We start from the raw sequence: 22,381 nt of genomic DNA, 5'->3' as shown, positions 1-22,381 counted from the left end.
CCATGCCTTGTATAGCCCCTCCTGCATGGGCCATAATTGTTGGCCTGCAGTATTCTGAAATAAATAAATAAATAAATAAATAAATAAATAAATAAATCCACGAGACGTGCACAGATGACCGACTTCTATGGGAGTCGCCTGCACCCACTCTTGTTAAACAGTCGCCCGTTCATGTCGTTTTTATGACCTGTTCGTCTGCTACTCTACGGTTGGCTGGGGCGGCGTTTTAATTAGAACGACGGCTGTTTTGTAGTGATGAAGCGCTTGAATAGCTGACGATTTTTACGAACACAGTGACACTGATGTTACAAGGCTTTGATCGATCACCTGTTTCCAAAAGTTGACTGGATGAACGTGAAAAATGACGGTGCGTGTAGCGCGCTTCTTTCTAAAATTGCGTAATATAGCTGCTCCTATTTTCTTTTTTTCACGCAGTAGCAAATCGCACAGATATTTCAAATTAAGTAACATTGCTTGTAGCGTTCGTAAAGTTCACAAAAGTTTCACTTTTGCGCTTTGTTAGAAACTGGAAACCACCGTAACGTTCGACGACAAAACGATTACCACTTATTTTAACTCTTACAAGTTACCCGTGAATGTGTCGTGAGTTCAAAAAGAGAACTTTCCTACGAATCCTTTAGAACAATTTTTTTCGGTAGCACGACAAATATCGCAGTAGCAGACGACAGCGACAGGTTATAACTAGCGCCACTCGGCCATCTTGGCGCGTACGTTCTGTCCCTAGCGGCAAAATAGCTGAACTAGACCAGGCGTGCTGGGCAAGGGACATCTGTGCGGGTCTGGAGTACAGTTGGTCGCGATTAGATTTAAAGCAAAGTTCGGTTAAATCTTATTGTGACTAATAGGCCGCAAGTAATAAAATATATAATTAATATATCTGTATTTATTTTTTACATCCGCCCATAGCCACCCTACGACTATGTGTACTCGGCTTGTTCAGTAATCAACAGGGCACACGTCTGCTTAGTTTATGCAGCGATGGTTTGGAGGTTTGGATGCTATACTGGTTGATTTCGCATCATTCCTCGAATACATGGTGCGCGTTTGCCTCTTTATATCTATAGCGAGATCCCCAGAAGCACCCTAGCACCCTGCTCTACAATATGAGAAAAAGCGACAGTACCTTGGCGTCAATTGACAAAGTCAAAATACTCGTCGTTGGAGATTCGGGTAATGCAGACGTCTATTTCTATTTCGACCAAATGCGATTGACAAAATGCAATTCCTTCCAGGCGTGGGGAAGTCTTCGGCAGTCCATTTGCTGTGCCACAACCGTCCTTTGGCGAATGCCTCCTGGACTATCGGCTGTAACGTTGAGGTGAAAGTAAGTTAACATTAAAATTGATCATCAGCTCACATGTGGATAGCTTATTCCTGTACGGCGAATGTATGTATATGTTTATTTTCGCATTTCTTTTCCCTTTAGCTGCACGAGTACCGCGAGGGCACCGCATCTCAAAAGACGTATTTCGTCGAACTATGGGACATCGGCGGCTCCAGTAGTCACAGCAGCGCCAGAGCGGTCTTTTACAACTCGTTTCACGGTGAGGCCATCGCCCGAGTTGGCACGCTGGAGTGATCGCGTTTGGTTGGTTTACAGGAAAGAAATATGAAAAAGAGAAATTTAAGGAAGTGCTGCTCTGGCCGGCCTACACTAGATCACGCTCTGCTTGACCATTTCTACCACTAACGGGTTAATTCGCATGCACAGTACAAAAGAATAGTATTTGAATTGCTAATTGGATCATCACAGGGTAATCGAGTAGAGTAATAAGTGCTACACCGGCACAGCACCAGCCATTCAGAAAAATAAGCTGTTACCTTCCAGATATACAGTGCTAACAATGTTCTACGCTGATCAACTTCAAGATTTTTCAAAAATAAGGCAGCACCCGTCTCACAGTCAAGGTCTGCATTAATGCGATTAGCATTAAAGCAATGTAGCAACATACACCGTATTGCCAAGCAGACACACAAAGTGGCAGTCTCGCTGCCAACCACGATACCAAACGACACCGCGGTGCAGTATATCCTGTTGTAATCACTGTGCCCTAGATGAAACTTCATATTTTTTCTAGCATCCTCATTGCAATTGCGTTGCAATGGCTCTCCATCAAGCGGCTTCTCTCCACGCAGTGGTGTCTTGTAGATGGGGCGCTATTGCTTTATTATATTAGAGGCTACCCCTTGTGTCACCTTGGCACATCCACTCTGGAAGATGGGCAAATAATAGGCACATACCAATATCACATGCACACCGACAAAGTTATCTGTTTGGGCACATGCCTAGCGGCACATACCCAGTGACTCAAGTTGTATGATATGCAACACAGCAGCCAGGAGCGCGTTGTCTATTTGGTCACCTACCTAGAACCCCATGTTGTCTGCTTGACAAGACAGCAGGCAGCACAGTGGTACAAACTAGTAGGCATCTTGGGTCACTGGGTGAAGGAGGTTAAATACAAACAGACTGCAAAGTGGGTAAAGTTCCCAAAGAACACCATTCACAGTAAAAGTATCTCTCTAAGAATGGGGATAATTTATGTGGGCCTGACAACCTGTTATACCCAACACAAAAGGATAAACACAATTTTAATGTTTTATTTATTTATTAGATACTGCCAGCTAAATTTTGGCAGCCATGGTAGGAATGTATACATCAGATGAAAATAGGAGAAAATATACAACAGATACATTTGGGCCGACAGCATAGAACCAAAAAGAAAGCAAGTCATTAAGATATTTCAAAACACCCATATTTCAAATGGTACTGGTAAGTGCAGGAAGAAAGAAAAGTGCCAATAGGAAATCTACAATAACTATCACTTCTGCATGATATGCATACATGCATGAAAGGGCCATTTCGCTGATGCCATAAGTATACAAGTACAGAGAGAACAGCAGATGTGACAAAATGGAGCCTCAGAATGTTGATGGGGGTTGGGGAGAAGGATTACAAGAAGTAAGCAGCTTAATTCAAGCTTTTGCACAGGCATGACAGATCTGAGTTATACATCATAGATGAAATTGTATGGCAGATGTGAATGTATGGACTGATAAAACCTCAGTGCGTTCACATAGATGTGCATTGCATTAAGTTACGGTTCTCCGTCATCTTGCTGCTACCTATGAGTATAAAATATCAGAAGTACTGCTACTTGAAATTATCTGTAATGTGCCAAGGTAACCCCAAGGAATACTTAAATTGTATGTAAATTGAATTTAATTAAACATAATTGTAATGCATGCACTATATTCGAGTGTAGAACATTGTTTCAGTGTATGAAAACAAACTCTTTGATCAAAACTAAAACCATGATACTGTACAGCAACTTTGGTGTTTAAAACTTAGCAGGCAGTGTTCCACAAAATTGCAAAATGATATACAGAATAAGCACATTTACTAGGTGTTAAATTATTCTTGGACATTTGATACACTTGTGTATTGTGCCTATTTTTAGGTCTTATCCTTGTTCACGACTTAACCAACAAGAAGTCTCATGAAAACCTAAGAAAGTGGCTTTCTGAAGTTCTGTGCAAGGACTGTCCATCCAAGAAGGCAAATGGGTATGCTCTGAACTTTTCGTGACTTCTCTTGAATTTCTATGGCATGAAAAACAAACAAAAGAACAAGCAGTATATATAATTTATCCAGCATTAGCTGTTGGAATTGGTATCTGGAGTGATTGACACAAAGTAATCATGAGCAGAGAAATCATTGAAATGATTTGTGATTTTCTAGGTTAGTGCTGGTCATAATCACGCAGTGAATTGAAATTTATTCTAATGTAGGCAACCATTAAAATTTGCTGATCGTTCTCGCCAGTATTTACAACTTTCCGTAATCTCTTCACTTTGCAGAGTGCTCGAGTTTGATCAAGAGATGTTTGCCGATAGCCAAGTCCCTATCCTGGTTGTGGCAACTAAGGTTGACCTTGTCCCCCATACAGCAGGACGTGCTCTGGCTACTGTAGCCGATGAATGCGGCACTGACCAGGTGCCTCTGGTGCGTTCTGGTGTACTTATTTTTATCATACTGCGGTGTTTAAGTATTTCATTAGAGTGCAAAGAATTTCTACAGAAGTGCTTGCTTAAAATTAAGTTGGAGTCCCATTTATCAATCAGTCAAGTCTACTGATTGCCTTTACTGACTTTGGTGTCGGTTCGCTATTGAGCACCCTGTCCACAAACTTGTCATTTTGTAGCCACAGCTTTTAGTTGGTGCTTTTGTGTCGGCGTGCCATTCATTTGAAAAGTTGAGTTACACTATGCAAGGGGGCAGTATCTGTGTCAAAACTTGCATGATGATCACTGCCTTTCCCATAACACATTCATTTCTTGGAAAAGCAAGAAAGAAACCTGCACATACATGCAGATAATTGCATACAGTAATGCTAGAATATTTTTTAATTAAGAAGTTTTGCATCATTAATTTGCACTATTAGCATGTCTCAGCCTGGGAGGCAGCTGTGCCTTGTATAGTGTTTGTATAAGTAACTTCCTTGCCGTTTCCCTGCTTTCTATGCTATTTTAGGACAATCACAATCCGAAGACACTTTCCCCCGGGTCCAGTAATGCCCTCAAGGTAACTAAGTTCCTGGACAAGGTTGTGGAGCGACGCTTCCGTAGCGGAGCACCCTCTCCTCCAATGTCAGCCACACTCCCAGTGGTTGATCGTCGGCGAGCCAAGCTTTCACATTTGGACTGAATGGACTGACAAAGGACTACATGCTTAAAGGATGCTACCTGTGCTGGACACAGCTGCTGTGTACGTCTGTGAATATAAAAGCAGCAATTCTGTTCCTGTGGCACTGTGGCCATGACTCACATTATGACAGACTATGACTCACATCAATAAATGCTCTTACTTAGCATCTGAACCATACCTCTCGGGAAGCAGTTTAATATTCATCCGACAGATTTCCTAAAAGTGTGCCTTTGTTCACAAGAACTTTGTGGTCGCCCCATTCTGGTGGAAAACAATAGGGTTAGATGGTACTGTGCAGACAGACAGTTGCAGAGTGTCGTAAATCAGGTGTCACTGCCTTCTAATACAAATCGGCTCGGCAAGCTGGTATATGAAGCTATGTCCAACACACAGCATAGCCATTTCCACCTACCTGTATGCCCTAAAATGAGTTAATCATTTTTTTTGTGCCAGTTCATTCATGTGCTCGTTGTTGTGTTCATTCTCCTCGTGATACCAGAATGTGCCTCAAACAATGAATACTGCACAAGTGCTCTTCACACATGGTGAAAAAGGCTGATAGCCCGTTAATTCGTTAAATTGAGTACTTCGCTTACTCGAGTGACCATCAATTTGGTGTGGTTCTAGGACTATCTTTGTTTGTTTGTCAAGTTTAAGAAAAAAATGCTAACGTTGAAACGCTACATTTACTATTGATTTTTCAAAAACTACAAGCAGATGTGTCCTTACGCACAAGAGCCGGCAGCGCTTCGGCGACACGCCGATTCGGGGATTCTTGCTAGCATCGTGAACTCTCCTTCAAAAATTTCTTTAGGAAGCTCAATGGCATGCACAATAGCATGTAGGCGAACATACGCTGGCTAACCACTGCTTTTCGATAAAGAGCCCCCCTCCCTCTATATGGCCAGCGCAAACGCCAGCGCCATAGAGTTTCTCACCATAATACCTATGGCCAGCGCCACCTTGATTGCTGCTCTGGCCACACTGTATCTAATATGGCGGCGCACGTCATGCAGGAGCTGGAAAGCTCCGCACAGATTCTCTTGGTATGTAAATTTCGACGCTTTCCCCCTCCGTTCCGTTAACTAGGTTATGAATTTTACGTATGTTAGACGACTTTTAGCTTGCACGCCTTCTTGCATTTTGCCAGTGAACGTCGCTTTCAGGTCATTGATTCAGGCCCCGATCCAAGCACTTGCCCCCCTTGTATAAACAAAATTGAATGAGACAGCCTTTGATTAATACGTTCTCGCGCGTTTCGCTGTGATATGAACTGCGTGTTAGCGCGAGACAATTGGTTTGGCTTATTCTAGCATCACTCGAGCTATGTTGTCACTTCAGTGCGGTCGGCCTAGTTTTATGGCACGGGTTAAGATTGACGGCACGGCCAACGCGTCAATTTTTCCTCCGCGCTTTTGTGACCGCCTGCGGCTACTTCGTGATCCAACGTGTTCCTTACGCGATCGCTTTGTGAAAATATTGCTCTTGAGACAGAGCGCTGCCTGTGTTTACAGGGAGGGCCCCAGATAGCTTCACGCGGACGGCCTCTACCTAATTGTGGAGAAATAACATGCTTTGACGTCGCAAAGATCAACAACCGTATGACGTACGCTTGACTATAGCCTCTTATATACACTAAGGGACATGCCACTATTAGGCGAGCGTTTTGATGGTGCCTCGTCACGCTGCGGAGAGCATGTGTGAAGATGTAAGCACGTCTGTGGGGATGACGTTTCTAATCTTCCATATTTCTAATTTTCCTGCCAGGTTACTCGGTGGTATGTAAACAAAAGTGGATCTGACCCACAGGGAAGTGTAAGCGGCTAGAAAAAGCACAGAGCCCAACACACTATGTTGCACTTCTCGAAGTGGTAATTGCTTAGCCTGCTGTTGTGCTTTACGTTTGATAAGCCCACACAATGACTTGTTGAGCTCTTTAGAACAGTGGAAAAACATGGCATAATAAAGACGAAAAAAACACAGTACACAGGACATATGCTAAACTTCCAACTGTGAATGCTTCAGAACAGTAAATTGTTAGACTAGTTGGTTCGGCATATCTTGCAGAGGTGAGTGCATCAGGGGTATTGAAAGAACGGGACAGGACAGGAAAGGCACTCACTTGCAACAGAGTTCATCTTGAAAACAACGACAACAACAAAACACCCACCACAAGCCCTCTTGCACATGCACTGACATTGGAATTTTTCACTCTAAACTGCAGATAACTGCCACCATAGCCATAACTCTGCTGGTGTAAGTTGCAGCACTCTCGGCATGTGTAAGAATGCCTATAAGTATATATAGTTGAAAAAAGAGGGGTGAACTTCCAACTGGAGTTTATTGAAAAAAAAAGGCCACATATAAATCCAAAGATGTCAGAGCATTTGGTCATCTGCTTCGTGTACACAAGAAGTATGGAATTCTTTTAAACAAGCCTTAGTTGGAATTTGGTGCCCGTTGTATGCACTGCGTCTTTGTCCTTGGATTGGGAAGAATTGGGGATAAGAGTTAATGGAGAATACCTTAGTAACTTGCGATTCGCTGATGATATTGCCTTGCTTAGTAACTCAGGGGACCAACTACAATGCATGCTCACTGACCTGGAGAGGCAAAGCAGAAAGGTGGGTCTAAAAATTAATCTGCAGAAAACTAAAGTAATGTTTAACAGTCTCGGAAGAGAACAGCAGTTTATGATATGTAGCGAGGCACTGGAAGTGGTAAGGGAATAAATACATCTACTTAGGACAGGTAGTGACTGCGGATCTGGATCATGAGACTGAAATAATCAGAAGAATAAGAATGGGCTGGGGTGCGTTTGGCAGGCATTCTCAGATCATGAACAGCAGGTTGCCATTATCCCTCAAGAGAAAAGTGTATAACAGCTGTGTCTTACCAGTACTCACGTATGGGGCAGAAACCTGGAGGCTTACGAAAAGGGTTCTACTGAAATTGAGGACGACGCAACGAGCTATGGAAAGAAGAATGATGGGTGTAATGTTAAGGGATAAGAAAAGAGCAGATTGGATGAGGGAACAAACACGAGTTAATGACATCTTAGTTGAAATCAAGAAAAAGAAATGGGGGCATGGGCAGGACATGGAATGAGGAGGGAAGATAACCGATGGTCATTAAGGGTTACGGACTGGATTCCAAGGGAAGGGAAGCCTAGCAGGGGGCAGCAGAAAGTTAGGTGGGCGGATGAGATTAAGAAGTTTGCAGGGACAACATGGCCACAATTATTACATGACCGGGGTAGTTGGAGAAGTATGGGAGAGGCCTTTGCCCTGCAGTGGGCGTAACCAGGCTGATGATGATGATGATGATGTCTTTGTTGCACTGGTTTCTTTTTGTTCTTCATTATGAAAACGCTCAAGAAAATGTTTTTCTGAGCTATCTCGATTTTACTTTCAATGATACAAGAAAAAAATAGAAACATGGTCATATCAGTCCCTATTTGCTACCCTTTGTCATGTTTTGACGATTAATTCCAGATTTATAGTTGCTGAACTTGTTTTAGGTAGAGTGCTAGCAGGCAGTGTAGTGTTGTTTACATTGTTGCAGTGCATTTTTGTTTTCATGCCTCATAATCACATCAAGGTTTTGACTCTTAGAACTCCAGAATTTAATTCTTTATGTTGTAGATTATTTAAATATGGTGTTGAGCTATGTTCCTTGGATGTTAGTGTTTCTTATGCCATTGGAGAGAATAAAATTGTGTTTATTCTAGAGGTGGGCAAACGTCGAATTTTTCTTATAGTATGTATCAAATATTGAATAGTCGAATGTTAATGCATATATCTAGAGCAAGGCCATTTGTTTTGGTGTAGTTAGGTACATTGCCTATACTGACTTGTGCAAAAAGGACACTTAACTATCAGGGCAAAGGATCACTGCTTGATTATTTAAAAAAAATGTGCAAATGGTCTCTCAACAACATTAGATTGTATCCTCATACACTTGTGAGAACCCCCTGCTATAGCGTGGCTTATGATTAAATTCAAAGTGATGGTCATTACCTTGCACCATTATAATGTCATGTTAAGTGTCCTATTAATATGCTCTTACATTGTGCATGAAGTATGCACAGCTCTTTGGGCAAACTGCTTGAACAAAAAACATCTCTAACTCTGTGTCTGATGATGCTCTCCTGGTTGGGCTGTTCTGGCAGTTTGCTGATAGAATGAGCGATTTACCTGATCAACTTTGTTGGGCTGTGTTGCTTAAGTTTATCAGTCAAAATGGATGTGCTTGTAATTTGCTTGATGCATTCTGCATTCATGAAAATACTAAAATGTTGCATAATTATCACAAATGAAGAGCACATGACACAAGCCTGTGTCCTTCCTTTGTAATGTTTGTAGCATCTCTTTCCATCCATAATTAACTTATGGAGCAACCTTGAACGCTTTCTCCTAGCCCTTGGAAAATAACTGTTATGAATAATGGTAATCAAACATTGACTCTTTATTTTCTGTTTACCATACTTACGCCACACACCTAGTGCTCCTTGTAGTTGTAAAATGTAACAAGTTAATGAAGGATGTTTTCACTAATGTGCGGCTTGCCCTTTTGTGTGTTTTCACTTTAGGCTCCACCTGATCGAGTGACAGCTGAGCAACGACATGCAGCCGAGAGGACATTTCTTGACTTTCAGAACACTCGAGCTCCATTTGAGCTTTGCAAATGCATTTTGGGTGAGTCCTGCCCACTTTGTGCACAGGGCACTGAAAAATGTTGTATTTTTATTAACTCTCACTTACTTGGTCTTTGTCTGTTTTCTGCATAAAGCAAAATTAATCAAGCCACATTTGCTTGCTGTTGCACTTGCAAGTGCTACTGTTGCAACTGGGCCAAACTTGGCACAGTGAAAAAAGACAAAAGGCTATTTTTGGTGGTTTAGCTGGCTTAGGACATTTTAGTAACCTCTCGCTGGAAAAAAAAATTGCAAGATAATGTCCTTGTTTTCTTTTTTTGTCTTTGCACTATTTGCACATAAAGTTGTCTTAGCACCCTGTCGACTAGCCCAGCAAACACATCTTATTAGTAATATTGCTCTGTGCACTTCTTTCAGATCCTTTGATCGTGCTCTAATTATTTCTAATAACCAACTGTTGTGTGCTGGTGGGAAGTTGGTGTGTGTTAGTGGAACAGTTTGGATAGTTGCAAATCGTAAAAGTGTTGTGGAAACACTGCAGTTTGTTTATTATTGGCAATGCTAAAGTATTCTGGTCTTCTGAGCATGATGAAGCAGCATACATTAGAGTTTACAATAAAACCTACCACTTGTTACTTTCAGTGGACATCCGTAAGTACTTTGTCATGTTCGTAGTGGGATACTACTAACAATAACCTTTGCTATTCCTTAAATGCATTTTTCTCAAGGCAGATTGGCTATTACAGTCCTTTATATTTATTGGGCATTTTGAAAATGACGACCATAAAGACACCACTAGCATGATTTGGGTCTAAATATTGTACCCTGTTGCTTTTCAGTTTATCATGTAGTGTATATAAGATAAAGGTGCACAGCTTTCAGTGAGATGTGTTGCAGGACTATTTGCTGAATTTTGCTTTAGGCACTCTGTACCGTAACTAGTGATTAGTGTACACATTCCATTTTATTAGGTTGGTACTCTTCGACTTGGATAACAGTGAGTTTTAGCCTGACATATGCATATTACAGTTTACTGAATAGCAAAGATGTAGGTGGGAGTAATGCATTTATGACACCCAAAAAACTTATTAATGTCAGTGGTAGTTTTCGCGTCCTCGCATGCTGTAGGTATGATGGCTATTTTTCTCTGATACTTAAACCCAACGCCACACTCTGCTTGTCATCAAATCAGTTCTTTAAGCTGATGTAAAATATCCATAACTCTTTCAATTTCAAGTTATGAATACTTATATTTTGCTAAACAGTCTTTGACCCACAGCTATTGTGAATGGCCCTGAAACTGTACCATGCCTATATTAACACATTGAAATACAACTTTTCCCCATGTTATTGACTTTTGGAAATCTTTACCAGGTTATAAAGGTGCCCTTCAGTTACATGAATTTTTCACCATACTTGATGGCCATCTAGCTTCATACCTTTTTCTCTATTATTTGCATAATTTCTGATTTTCTTGATTGAAACATCTCTACAGTTTTTGGAAGTGTACGTTTGCAGCCTTGTGCTTTGTACCCACTCCTGCATTAGCCATTTCTGTGCTACAGTGTGTTAAAATAAAAAAAAGAACATTCTGTTGGTTTGTTTTTGGGGGGTTACTGGCTGATGTTTTCTGTCCATTTCCCTGCTCCAACAGAGACCAGTGCCGTGGGTTATGTGCAATTCCAAGCAGCATCCTTGCTCAAGCAGGGCCTCATTCGCGAATGGAAGTTCATGGAGGCAGGCCAGTGGCCGGCACTGTCCCAACACCTGCTGCAGCTGCTCGCATGCAGGCCAAAGTGCGTGATTTCTTAACTATCTTGATTTTCATGGTCTTGACAGTATGTTTAGGTTCAGGCAATGAAAAAGGCTAGTTGGCAACCTTTATTTTGTTACTTGTGCCAAGTTCAGCCATCGTCACACTTAACTCAAACACTGAAGACAGGATATGCAGCGTATCCCAACTCGTAAATGGAAAAAAAAAGTTGAAAACACTGTGCAAGGTACAATTATAAGATTTATGCAGAGGTCTGATGACTGGGCACCATAGGTCTTATATTTGTACCTTGCACACTTTCTTTCTTTTTTTTTCAAATCTTTCTTCCATTGCACAGCTTGGCTAAAGTTAGCTGGGACATCCTGTATAGAGGATTAACTTTAACAAACGTGGGCTGTAGGGGCAGTCACCAAATGCTTTGGATGAAAGATATGTTAAATAGTGCATTCATGTCGCTCCGATCAGAAATCTCCAGCATCCCCCGCACAATACCAAAAAGGCACTTAAGGCATGTTTGGGTTAAGTATGACGGTTACTGTACTCGAAAAAGGCAAAAAAAATGTGGATGTGCAAATAGAGTTTCTGTCCAGTACTTGAGGATGTTCCAGGCCATCTAAACAAGCAATATCTTATTTATTACAGTTGACTTCGTTTAATTAAACCTCAGAAGAAGAGCAACATTGGTTTCAATTATCCTGTGAGGTGAAGTTTAGTGGCTTGTACTTAGCTAGACTGCTGTTGTCTTCCATGTTGACGTTGTAGCATGATGTGAAACTATCCACCCTAGAACAGTTTGCATGTCCAGCAGTGGCTGTAAGCTGATTATTGGCAATCCACACCATAGTTGACAGCATAAAAATGCAGTGGCAAATACACCGCTGTCCAGTGCAAAAATAATTTGCATTGAAGTGTCGGCCAATTACGTTTGCTCATTTTTGCGATGTTGCAGTGGAGGCAAATTTCATTATTAGCTTCCCTTGGGAACTGTGTCTTCGATAAGGTGGCACAGAGAACTGCTGCAGTGACATTTAGTGGGTGGAGCCTATGCTGAATTCTAAAGTTGTCACTGAGTGTAGTTGGAACCATCCATTAATCTACATTGCAATAAGCTATCAATAATGGATGTTATGCCACTGTCTCAAGGACATGTTGCACCTTTTCTTTTGCAAAGATTAGCTTTCGTATTGAAATACCAGTACTTGACCTTCAGTTCCTGTAATTCAAGTCTCATTTTCTAAAGCCAATGCAAAGACACCCGTGTACTTAGATATAGGTGCACGTTAAAAAACCCAAGGTGGTCGAAATTTCCGGAGTCCTCCACTACGGCGTGCCTCATCATCAGGAAGTGTTTTTGGCACGTAAAACACCATAATTTTTTAAAAATTTTCTAAAGCCATTTGGCCCGTTCTAGGTTAGGTTATTGACACTTGTCTTTTTTTTTTCTTCCTCTAAAGTATTTTCTCCCATGTTACTGTGCAGCATGGAGAACTATGTGCGCGAGGAACTGGCATTGGTACTGGCCCTCGGCTCCAAGCGAGCCAGTGTGGATGATGGTGCTATGGCCCTGAATGACATTCTACAGCAATCAACACAGATGGTGGCTTCCGGAGACCAACATCTGGTAAGGGCTCTTTTTCCTCTTGCATTTCCTGACTGCTTTTATGACAGTGGCACTTTACTGTAGAATCTCAGTGATACAATCTCACCTGATATGAATTTTGTGATACTAATACGAATTTTTCAAAAGTCCCAGCCCAAGCCTGTAAGCTTACAACTTACTAAGTTTCGAATGTTTTGAACTGCTTTTCGCGTTGGGGTGGGTGATTCGAACAATTGAGCTGCCACGCAATCCCTGGCGAAACGACAAGGAGGCCCCAACGTGCCAAATACCTTTTAGCCTTTTAGCGGCTGTGCTGATGTGCCAGCGTTTGCATTCCTGTTGCCAGGAAGACCGACAGAACTGTGCCATGCACCGCCAATCAACGAAAAAAAAAAAAAAAAAAGCATTTTACCTTGTGCTGTACCATGCAACTTGTCGGCCGTTTTCAAGCACCTTGTAATGTTATCAAGAGCCCTCAATCACACGCGACCCAGTCCTGCCACATTAGCAGGATCGGCAGCGTTGGCTTCCATGGGTGTCCTAATCTCTGTATTCCACACTTTTCATTGTCTTCGGTGCCCGATGACAGTTCAAAACAGTTCTACCTTTGTGCCCGTCAGATCGCACAATACGAAGTAGCTTCGCCTCCGTAATGAATAGTAAATCGACTCTCATATCTTGCTAAAGTCATCCCCTTTAGCATCATCAGGCAGCAGCTAGGACGCTACAACAAAAGAAACTCGAGATAACCAGACAGATCTTGAAATGTTGGCTTCAGAACATGCGAAGTGCGCTGCTCTCTGCTGCCAAAATGCACGTGAGACAAATGTGCCCATGATTCAAACTCGTACCAGCCGATAGGAGTACTGTACACCATGTGGCTGCAATAACTAATTGTCTTGCTAGTTTTCACTTTCCATGCTTTCTTTTGTTGCTGTTATTTCTGCATGGAGAAATACAGTGCTACAGATATCTGAATTTCGGATTTCTCTTGCTTATGGCGATACCAGGATGGCAGCGCTGTGTCAAAGGAAACTCGCATTGGCACCTTCACCGGTGCGAAGCACCTCCCAAAGTTTGATTTTCTTCCCGATTTCAAAGGCAACAAGCCAGAAAAGTTCAGTCCTTTCAAATTCCGCTGCTTGTTTCCAAATATTTTGCTATGAGATAAAGGAACGTCTCAGGATTGTGGAAAAATAAACAGAGGAAATTTTGAGCAAATCGACCATTTAATTGCTGCACTCTCATTCATTTCCCAATGCTTTTACATTTTTGGGTAATATGAATTTCGGGTGACAGAAACAAATTTTTTTGTCATCCCAATAAATTCATATCATAAAGATTCTACTTTATATGGACACTGCAGCCTCGCTTGTGACGTCAGCGTCATGTCCCAAATTGTGGCAGCAAAAGAAAAAGAACAAAAACAACAATGGCATTTGCGCTGGTTAGTGAGTGCTGTTACTTACTATGGTGTTTGGTGTTTCATTAAATGGGAATTCCCGAGTTGTCTACTTTGTTGCTGGCAGTTTGTGTGCTTCGAGTGTGATCTGTAATGGGAAGGCCTGAGCTGTGACATTGTCTCTGCTTGCGGAGATGCAGATTTTTCTGAGGAAAAGGGAATGCAGACATTCATCCATATTTTCAAATGATGCCTTAGATCTCCTGTACAATATATTGCATATTGCCTTCAGTCCTAAAAAGTAACTACGAGGCAATTACATAACATTTACTCCCCAAATATGATGCCGGATGCATGCAAAGCAGTTTGAAAGTTGTTTAACCCTATTCTTTCAGCCAGTCTTTAAGAAAATTGACAGTAATTTGACATAGCCATTGTGTCGTCACAGATGACGAAATGTAATCGTGCAGTGCTTTATAAATAACATGAAATTATTTGAACATTCAGGATGCAGCATCAACGCTTTAACCCACTATACAACATTGCATCCTCATTTCTGTGTTTATAAAAAGAAAAGCAGTTTTTGCTCTATTAAACATGAGGAGATGGTACTTTATCCGTGTACATGAAGGCCGTGTTTCTGGCAACTGACAGTGACATGTAAACATTGTTGTTTTGTCTTTTTTTGCCTTTGTAACATACTATTTGGTAACACGAATCAACTTGAAAAGTGATTTTGTCACATAGCTGTCTTCAGGTCTCAGGGGGCCATCCTTCATAAAAAATTGTGTAGGCAGTCTAGAGAAAGTCTGTAGACTGGGAATGGAAAAAAAAGAAATAGACAGCTCGGCGACATTTTTCTGTACTCAGAATAGACAAAAAGAAAAAGAAACTTTACTGACTTTTATCTGTAGACACTTGAGAGATATTGTGTATACCAAATACAATATCTAAGCTGTCTATAACAATACTATAAAAAGTCTGTAGACTGTTTATATTTATTTTTAAAGAGATTTAGCAACTTAACATTGATGTAGTGTTTTGTAGACATTGTCACCATGTGATTTATGAAATGTGCTTGTTTGTGTTTGCAATGCCGAAACCTTGCTGATGTGGGCAGTACCCTAGAGCATCCCCTCAAAATTGCTAGTGATGCCAGTGGTCAGTGAGAGATACAAGTATGGTGACTCAGCCCTCCCCGAAAAGTAAATTCTGGGGTTTTGCATGCCAATACCATGATCTGATAATGAGGCATGTCATAGCGGGGGAACTCCAGATTAATTTTGACCACCTGGGGTTCTCTGACTTGCACCCAATGCACGGTACTAGGGCAGTTTTGCATTTCACCCCCATCAAAATACGTCTGATGTGGCCCCAATTTCATCCCCTGCAAGGTGACTCAACCATCTTAGAAGACCTGGCTAGTATGTAAATTTGCCTAAACTTCCATTCCTCTGGCATCAAACAGCTCTGTTACTTTGCAAATGGAACACATTCAATAAAATAATGCATAATAACTTCAACAATTTGCCATTACAGTTGAACCAACTTATAACAATATTCAAGTGTGTGGGGGTGCTCTCTGCGTGCGGCTAGGGCTGAAGGCGAGCTCCGGATCTAGCCACACACAGTCATTCTGTGGTACTTTCCAAACCATAGCGTGTGTAATCGCAGCTACGTCAGTTTCGAACGAATAAGGCAACCAGCAGCGTCAACTCTTACAACGTTTATTGCTACAAGCAATAAATGACTCTCGCGGAACGAAGATCTCTCTGCAATAAGTAATAAATAGCATTGCCTCATTGCTTAGGATAGTCAGGCAAACGAAATCACTCACGGGTCACAGCAGGTAATCCAGTCCGGCAGGTTAGAGGTCGGGGGCCAGAGAGAGCGGGTGTCTCCCCCAGTGGTGCTGTTTTATACCTTTTTACTTTTGCGAGAGGAATGTCCTCCTCGCCCGTTGGGGGCGGGAAGGGTGCGCGCATCGTGAGAGTGAGGGAGAACCTGGAGAGTGCGTAATGCGCCTCTTCCGTGTCTGCGCTGGCTCTCGATGTGTTCACGATGTGCGACCGCGACAACGCGGGGGAAGATGGGCATGTGTGCTCCCCACAAGTGCCATGAAAATTCCATTGTTAGAACCGTGTTGCATGAAAAAATCAACATAGTGATCAGCAGAGCTGTTGTGAGAAAATTATAATGGTGGGGAGGCCGGTGCTCCTCCCCACCACCTTCCTCCATCCGGCTGCTGATTGTGTTCCCTCGTTTAACTGCTTCCTGGGCGCCCTGATCGCGTGTAACAACTCACGGCTATTGTTTGGTAGTGCTAAGAATGGTAGTGCTATAACAACTGCAAAAGGGGGTCACGGGTGGCAAGCGATATGCGAGCTTCGCCGAGGCATAGCTTTTGTGGCCCCTTTTAAAAATGAGAGAAGGTTGCAGCGGCAGCCTGTCAGCTTGAGAAATCCAGAAGAAATGCTGAGGCGAGATCGGCACAAGCATCTCACCACATACTCCTCACTGCCTTGCACAAGAAAACCCTATGCCCATCAGCCTTGCATGCCTTACGGGAAGCTTGCCGACATCCTTCTTCAAGGCATGCAGGAGTGCGACATAGGGCAATGGAAGGTTCCTCATGAAAACGAAGCACCAGAGGGACTGAATCATCTGCCAGGCCTCCTCGGAGGACAACGTTGAGGCAGCCTGCCCTACCGCGTCATTGCTGCCATCATCGCTGTTGCTATCCGACGCAAGCACATTCGCGACGATCGCCTCATCAGTTAGAAGCACTCAGTTTCCAAATCTATAGCCGTGCGCTTTCTTTTCATCGGCAACGTTGTGCATTGCCGATGATCTGCGGGTAGATTAGCCATCTTCCATTTCGGCAGTGAGTAAAACGAGGCTGAGAAACCATGTGGTGAGGAACAATTTCACCACAACCAACAAAGATGAACGCAAGTGTAAATACAATGTTTGTGGAACTGCACTGAATGAGGAGGCAGCAAGCAATCTGGGAGCAGCGCAGTTGACGCGGTCCATTCACATTTTGGAGGGTGGCGCAGCGCAGAGCTATGGGCGCAGCCCATTTGTGTTCGGAGGAGTGGAAGAGAGATGGGAGAGAGGCGTGCGGAGAAGGCTGGAAAATGAGCGCGCGGCGGCTGTTGGGGCAGTGGGTTTTCGTGCAGTGGCTTGAATTTCTCGTTTTCTTTTTTCTTTTGAAGTATTTCGCATTTCACTACCTTTCAGCACGGAAACCCAACAGCTAGACTTCATTGTTATAACCGATAATGTGGCGTCGAGGCATTGTAGTAAGCAGGTTATTTCACTATGGAAAACATACAAACGTTGATGGTGCAGCAGCTTCTCATTGTTATAACCGCTATATTGTTAAAACTGGTATCGTTATAAGTGGGTTCGACTATAGTATGCATGTGTGCATTAACTTATTGCCTTCGTCTATTTAAAAACCTAGGGTTCTTTGACATTTCAAAAGATGAAGCGTAATAAATACTGCTTAAAAGTCTGAATCCACAAGCACGAAAATGATACAAATAGAAATACTACCATCATTTTCATGGTAGGTGAACGATCACAATGCCCGAGTTTCCTGTAGTAAACTTTAGTAGGAAACTCTGTGGTCAATACAAATAAAAATAGAGCATTATTTCTGTGTACTGTTAACACAGAAGCATACTAACATTTTTTGTATTCATTTTCTCTTTCAGCAATCTATTGGCTGCTCCATATTAAGTGCTCTTTTGGTTGAATTCTCGAGTTCGACACGAGCTACAGATGTTGGCCTCACGTGGGAGGTTCATCTCAGAGCCAAGAAGTCATTTGAAGTGAGTATTAAGCTTGTTCTGTCTGGGTGTGTATACAGTCTATGCTTTCTACAACAAATTTGCATACAACATACTTTTGGACATAACAGACTATTCTATTACTTAGTTTGGTCTGCCTATGTTAGAGTGCAGCGGTGGCATAGAGGTAGAACATCCGCCTCACGTGCAAGAGGATGGGGTTTGAATCCCGGTGCCACGCAATTTTTTACCGGATTAAAAAAAAAATCCGCGTGTTAAAATTGCATAAACAGGCCTGGACTGTGGCCTGATACCCGTGACCAGAACCAGTAGCGCACTCCCTCACCAGAGCAGGATTGGCCACCCTGGTGCAGTACTCGGCCACAACCTCCTATATGAACACAACAATCAAACTCCCGGCCCTCAGTCCCCAGCGGCTGCGAAGCAACTGACCACGGCGGCGGTCAGACCTGCGATGCAGCAGAGGGTGCTGAGAATCCCTGGTTCCGGACCGGCCGCCATTGGAATCTGAACCTGGCAACATTTAACGCTAGAACGTTATCTAGTGAGGCGAGTCTAGCAGTGCTACAGGAGGAATCAGATGGCAGTAAATGGGATATAATAGGGTTCAGTGAAGTTTGGACGACGAAAGAAGCACATACAGTGCTGAAAAGCGGGCACGTCCTGTGCTACCGGGACTTAGCGGAGAGATGAGAACTGAGAGTCGGATTTCTGATTAATAAGGATATACATAGCTGGTAACTTACAGGAATTCTATAGCATTAATGAGAGGGTGGCAGGTCTTGTTGTGAAACTTAATAAAAGGTACAAATTGAAGGTCGTACAGGTCTACGCCCCTACATCCAGTCATGATAACCAGGAAGTCGAAAGCTTCTATGAAGACGTGGAATCGGCGATGGGTAAAGTGAAAACAAAATACAGTATACTTATGCGCAACTTCAATGCCAGGGTAGGCAAGAAGCAGGCTGGAGACAAGTCAGTGGGGAAATATGGCATAGGCTCAAGGAATAGCAGGGGAGAGTTATTAGTAGAGTTTGCAGAACAGAATAATATACGGATAACGAATACCTTCTTCCTCAAGCAGGATAGCCGAAAGTGAACGTGGAGGAGCCCGAATGGCGAGACTAGAAATGAAATAGACTTTATACTCTGCGCTAACCCTGGCATCATACAAGATGTGGACGTGCTCGGCAAAGTGCGCTGCAGTGACCATAGGATGGTAAGAACTCGCATTAGCCTAGACTTGAGGAGGGAACGGAAGAAACTGGTACAAAGAAGCCGATCAATGAGTTCTGTAAGAGGGAAAATAGAGGGATTCCGGATCAAGCTACAGAACAGGTATTCGGCTTTAACACAGGAAGAGGACCTTAGTGTTGAAGCAATGAACGGCAATCTTATGGGCATCATTAAGGAGTCTGCAATAGAAGTCGGTGGTAACTCCGTTAGACAGGATACCAGTAAGCTATCACAGGAGACGAAAGATCTGATCAAGAAACGCCAGTGTATGCAAGCCTCTAACCCTACAGCTAGAATAGAACTGGCAGAACTTTCGAAGTTAATTAACAAGCATAAGACAGCTGACGTAAGGAAGTATAATATGGATAGAATTGAACATGCTTTCAGTAACAGAGGAAGCCTAAAAGCAATGAAGAAGAAACTAGGAATAGGCAAGACTCAGATGTATGCGCTAAGAGACAAAGTCGGCAATATCATTACTAATATGGATGAGATTGTTTAGGTGGCTGAGGAGTTCTATAGAGATTTATACTGTACCAGTGGCACCCACGACGATAGTGGAAGAGAGAATAGTCTAGAGGAATTTGAAATCCCACAAGTAACGACGGAAGAAGTAAAGAAAGCCTTGGGATCTATGCAAAGGGTGAAGGCAGCTGGGGAGGATCAGGTAACAGCAGATTTGTTGAAGAATGGTGGGCAGATTATTCTAGAAAAACTGGCCACCCTGTATACACAATGCCTTGACTTCGAGCATACCCGAATCTTGGAAGAACGCTAACATAATCCTAATCTATAAGAAAGGGGATGTCAAAGACTTGAAAAATTATCGACCGATCAGCTCACTGTCCATTGCCTACAAAGTATTTACTAAGGTAATTGCAAATAGAATCAGGAACACCTTAGACTTCCGTCAACCAAAGGACCAGGCAGGATTCCGTAAAGGCTACTCAACAATAGACTATATTCACACTATCAATCAGGTGATAGAGAAATGTGCGGAACATAACCAACCCTTATATATAGCTTTCATTGATTACGAGAAAGCGTTTGATTCAGTCGAAATCTCAGCAGTCATGGATGCATTACGGAATCAGGGTGTAGATGAGCCATATGTAAAAATACTGGAACATATCTATAGCGGCTCCACAGCCACCGTAGTCCTACATAAAGAAAGCAACAAAATAACAAAATCCCAATAAAGAATGGTGTCAGGCAGGGAGATACGATCTCTCCAATGCTATTCACAGCGTGTTTACAGGAGGTATTCAGAGACCTGGATTGGGAAGAATTGGGGATAAGAGTTAATGGAGAATACCTTAGTAACTTGCCATTCGCTGATATTGCATTGCTTAGTAACTCAGGGGACCAACTGCAATGCATGCTCACTGACCTGGAGAGGCAAAGCAGAAAACTGGGTCTAAAAATTAATCTACAGAAAACTAAAGTAATGTTTAACAGTCTCGGAAGAAAACAGCTGTTTACGATAGGTAGCGAGGCACTGGAAGTGGTAAGGGAATACATCTACTTAGGGCAGGTAGCAACCGTGGCTCCGGATCATGAGACTGAAATAATCAGAAGAATAAGAATGGGCTGGGGTGCATTTGGCAGGCATTCTCAGATCATGAACAGCAGGTTGCCATAAGAGAAAAGTGTATAACAGCTGTGTTTTACCAGTACTCACGTACGGGGCAGAAACCTGGAAGCTTACGAAAAGGGTTCTACTTAAATTGAGGACGACGCAACGAGCTATGGAAAGAAGAATGATAGGTGTAATGTTAAGGGATAAGAAAAGAGCAGATTGGGTGAGGGAACAAACGTGAGTTAATGACATCTTAGTTGAAATCAAGAAAAAGAAATGGGGGGGCATGGGCAGGACATGTAATGAGGAGGGAAGATAACCGATGGTCATTAAGGGTTGCGGACTGGATTCCAAGGGAAGGGAAGCGTAGCAGGGTGCGGCAGAAAGTTAGGTGGGCAGATGAGATTAAGAAGTTTGCAGGGACAACATGGCCACAATTAGTACATGACCGGGGTATTTGGAGAAGTATGGAAGAGGCCTTTGCCCTGCAGTGGGCATCCGGAAAACTGCGGACAGCGAGGTGTTGTACATGCCACTAGTGTGTGCAATTACTTTGCAATTGCACACACTCCATTTTTGTTTATTTACTTTTGAATTTTTTCATTGTTTTTGCAGTCGCCTCTGGTCTCCAATAATCAGACACCAGACTGGTATATGCAGCAAGGTTCCACCATTTCACAACATACTGCAGCCCCTGTTTTGCATAGAGCTGACTTCGGATATAGTGGATCTTTCTTGTTGGATTATGACAGTACATTGTAATGACCGTTGACTGTATACTCGCCTTTCCATGTCTCAACTATTTTGCTCAGAGGGACTTTTGCCTGGAAGTTGAGCATGATCTGTGTTACTGTTGGCTAATCTTTTATGTAAAGGGACCTATAATAGCTTTCTTGATTATTGAAGCATAATGTGTCAGCCATTTGTTTTATAATTCTCCCGGAATTTAGAAAGAGTTGAAATAATCTTGTGGGTATATTAGAGTGATTGAAAGCTCAAAGCTGGTAGGTGAGAAGTGTGCATAAGATGGGGGGCTAGTTTTAGCTTTTATAAACATATGTGTGCATCGCATTCTTTGCTCTTGCTGTCACAATTTTTGATTTCACTGCTGTGCCCATGCTTGTCAGTGATTTCACAGAGCCAATGCAAAGCGTCCAGTTCTGACTCTCAGTACTATATTAAGCCGAGATGACTATGGTTGTGCATGGCACCTAATAAACCATTAGCGTGTGTTGTTTTATGTTTTGCCATCCATTGCAGATGCATTTCAACTATGCTGCTCCCTTGCCAGACAAGTCTGCATTTAACATGACTTTTTCTTGGCGTCGTAGTATTTTGAAGATTGCTGCTTTAATAGAAGGAAGGTAACATGTTTTATACCTCCGGACCCAGGCCAACCACCTGCGGAAGGTGTTCCAGTTCTGTCAACAGGGCCTTCGAGAAGCAGCCAATCGCCTGGGCACTGGTCCAGTGCGACCTGAGGACCGCAACCTGCTACGCCGCCTGCTCCTGCTTTCAGAACAGCTGCTGTCCTGGAACTTTCAGTTCTCGATGCTGCGTATCCACTGATGGAGTGGCTCTGACCA

General features: G+C 42.7%; 2 protein-coding genes across 3 annotated transcripts in view; both read left to right on the top strand.

Annotated features, from left to right (window-relative positions):
- Positions 1-813: 813 nt before the first annotated feature.
- Positions 814-4,830, top strand: LOC142585742 (rab-like protein 3). The gene is made up of 6 exons (XM_075696722.1): positions 814-1,191; positions 1,254-1,345; positions 1,448-1,565; positions 3,483-3,588; positions 3,883-4,027; positions 4,556-4,830. Exons 1-6 carry the CDS (start codon positions 1,125-1,127, stop codon positions 4,727-4,729), a joined length of 702 nt encoding a protein of 233 aa, XP_075552837.1. The 5' UTR covers positions 814-1,124; the 3' UTR covers positions 4,730-4,830.
- Positions 4,831-5,693: 863 nt separating this feature from the next.
- Positions 5,694-22,381, top strand: part of LOC142585730 (exportin-4-like) — a 75,391-nt gene continuing 58,703 nt past the window's right edge. For both annotated transcript variants that reach the window (XM_075696709.1, XM_075696708.1), the window contains exons 1-6: positions 5,694-5,775; positions 9,321-9,426; positions 11,041-11,182; positions 12,640-12,781; positions 17,885-18,001; positions 22,188-22,353. In XM_075696709.1, the coding sequence (XP_075552824.1) occupies positions 5,725-5,775; positions 9,321-9,426; positions 11,041-11,182; positions 12,640-12,781; positions 17,885-18,001; positions 22,188-22,353 (724 nt within the window). In that variant the 5' untranslated portion in view covers positions 5,694-5,724. The remainder of the gene's footprint in view (positions 5,776-9,320; positions 9,427-11,040; positions 11,183-12,639; positions 12,782-17,884; positions 18,002-22,187; positions 22,354-22,381) is intronic.

The sequence above is a fragment of the Dermacentor variabilis genome, chromosome 6 (assembly GCF_050947875.1).
Source record: "Dermacentor variabilis isolate Ectoservices chromosome 6, ASM5094787v1, whole genome shotgun sequence".
NCBI lineage: Eukaryota > Metazoa > Arthropoda > Arachnida > Ixodida > Ixodidae > Dermacentor > Dermacentor variabilis.
This window is presented reverse-complemented; position numbering and strand designations above follow the sequence as displayed.

What these genes read in the sequence shown, in the direction of transcription:
- LOC142585742 (XM_075696722.1), top strand. Translation starts at nt 1,125, where the DNA reads ATGAGAAAAAGCGACAGTACCTTGGCGTCAATTGACAAAGTCAAAATA. An exon ending in GCTGTAACGTTGAGGTGAAA is followed by an intron (nt 1,346 to 1,447) that starts GTAAGTTAACAT and finishes TTTTCCCTTTAG; the next exon opens with CTGCACGAGTACCGCGAGGG. An exon ending in GCACTGACCAGGTGCCTCTG is followed by an intron (nt 4,028 to 4,555) that starts GTGCGTTCTGGT and finishes ATGCTATTTTAG; the next exon opens with GACAATCACAATCCGAAGAC.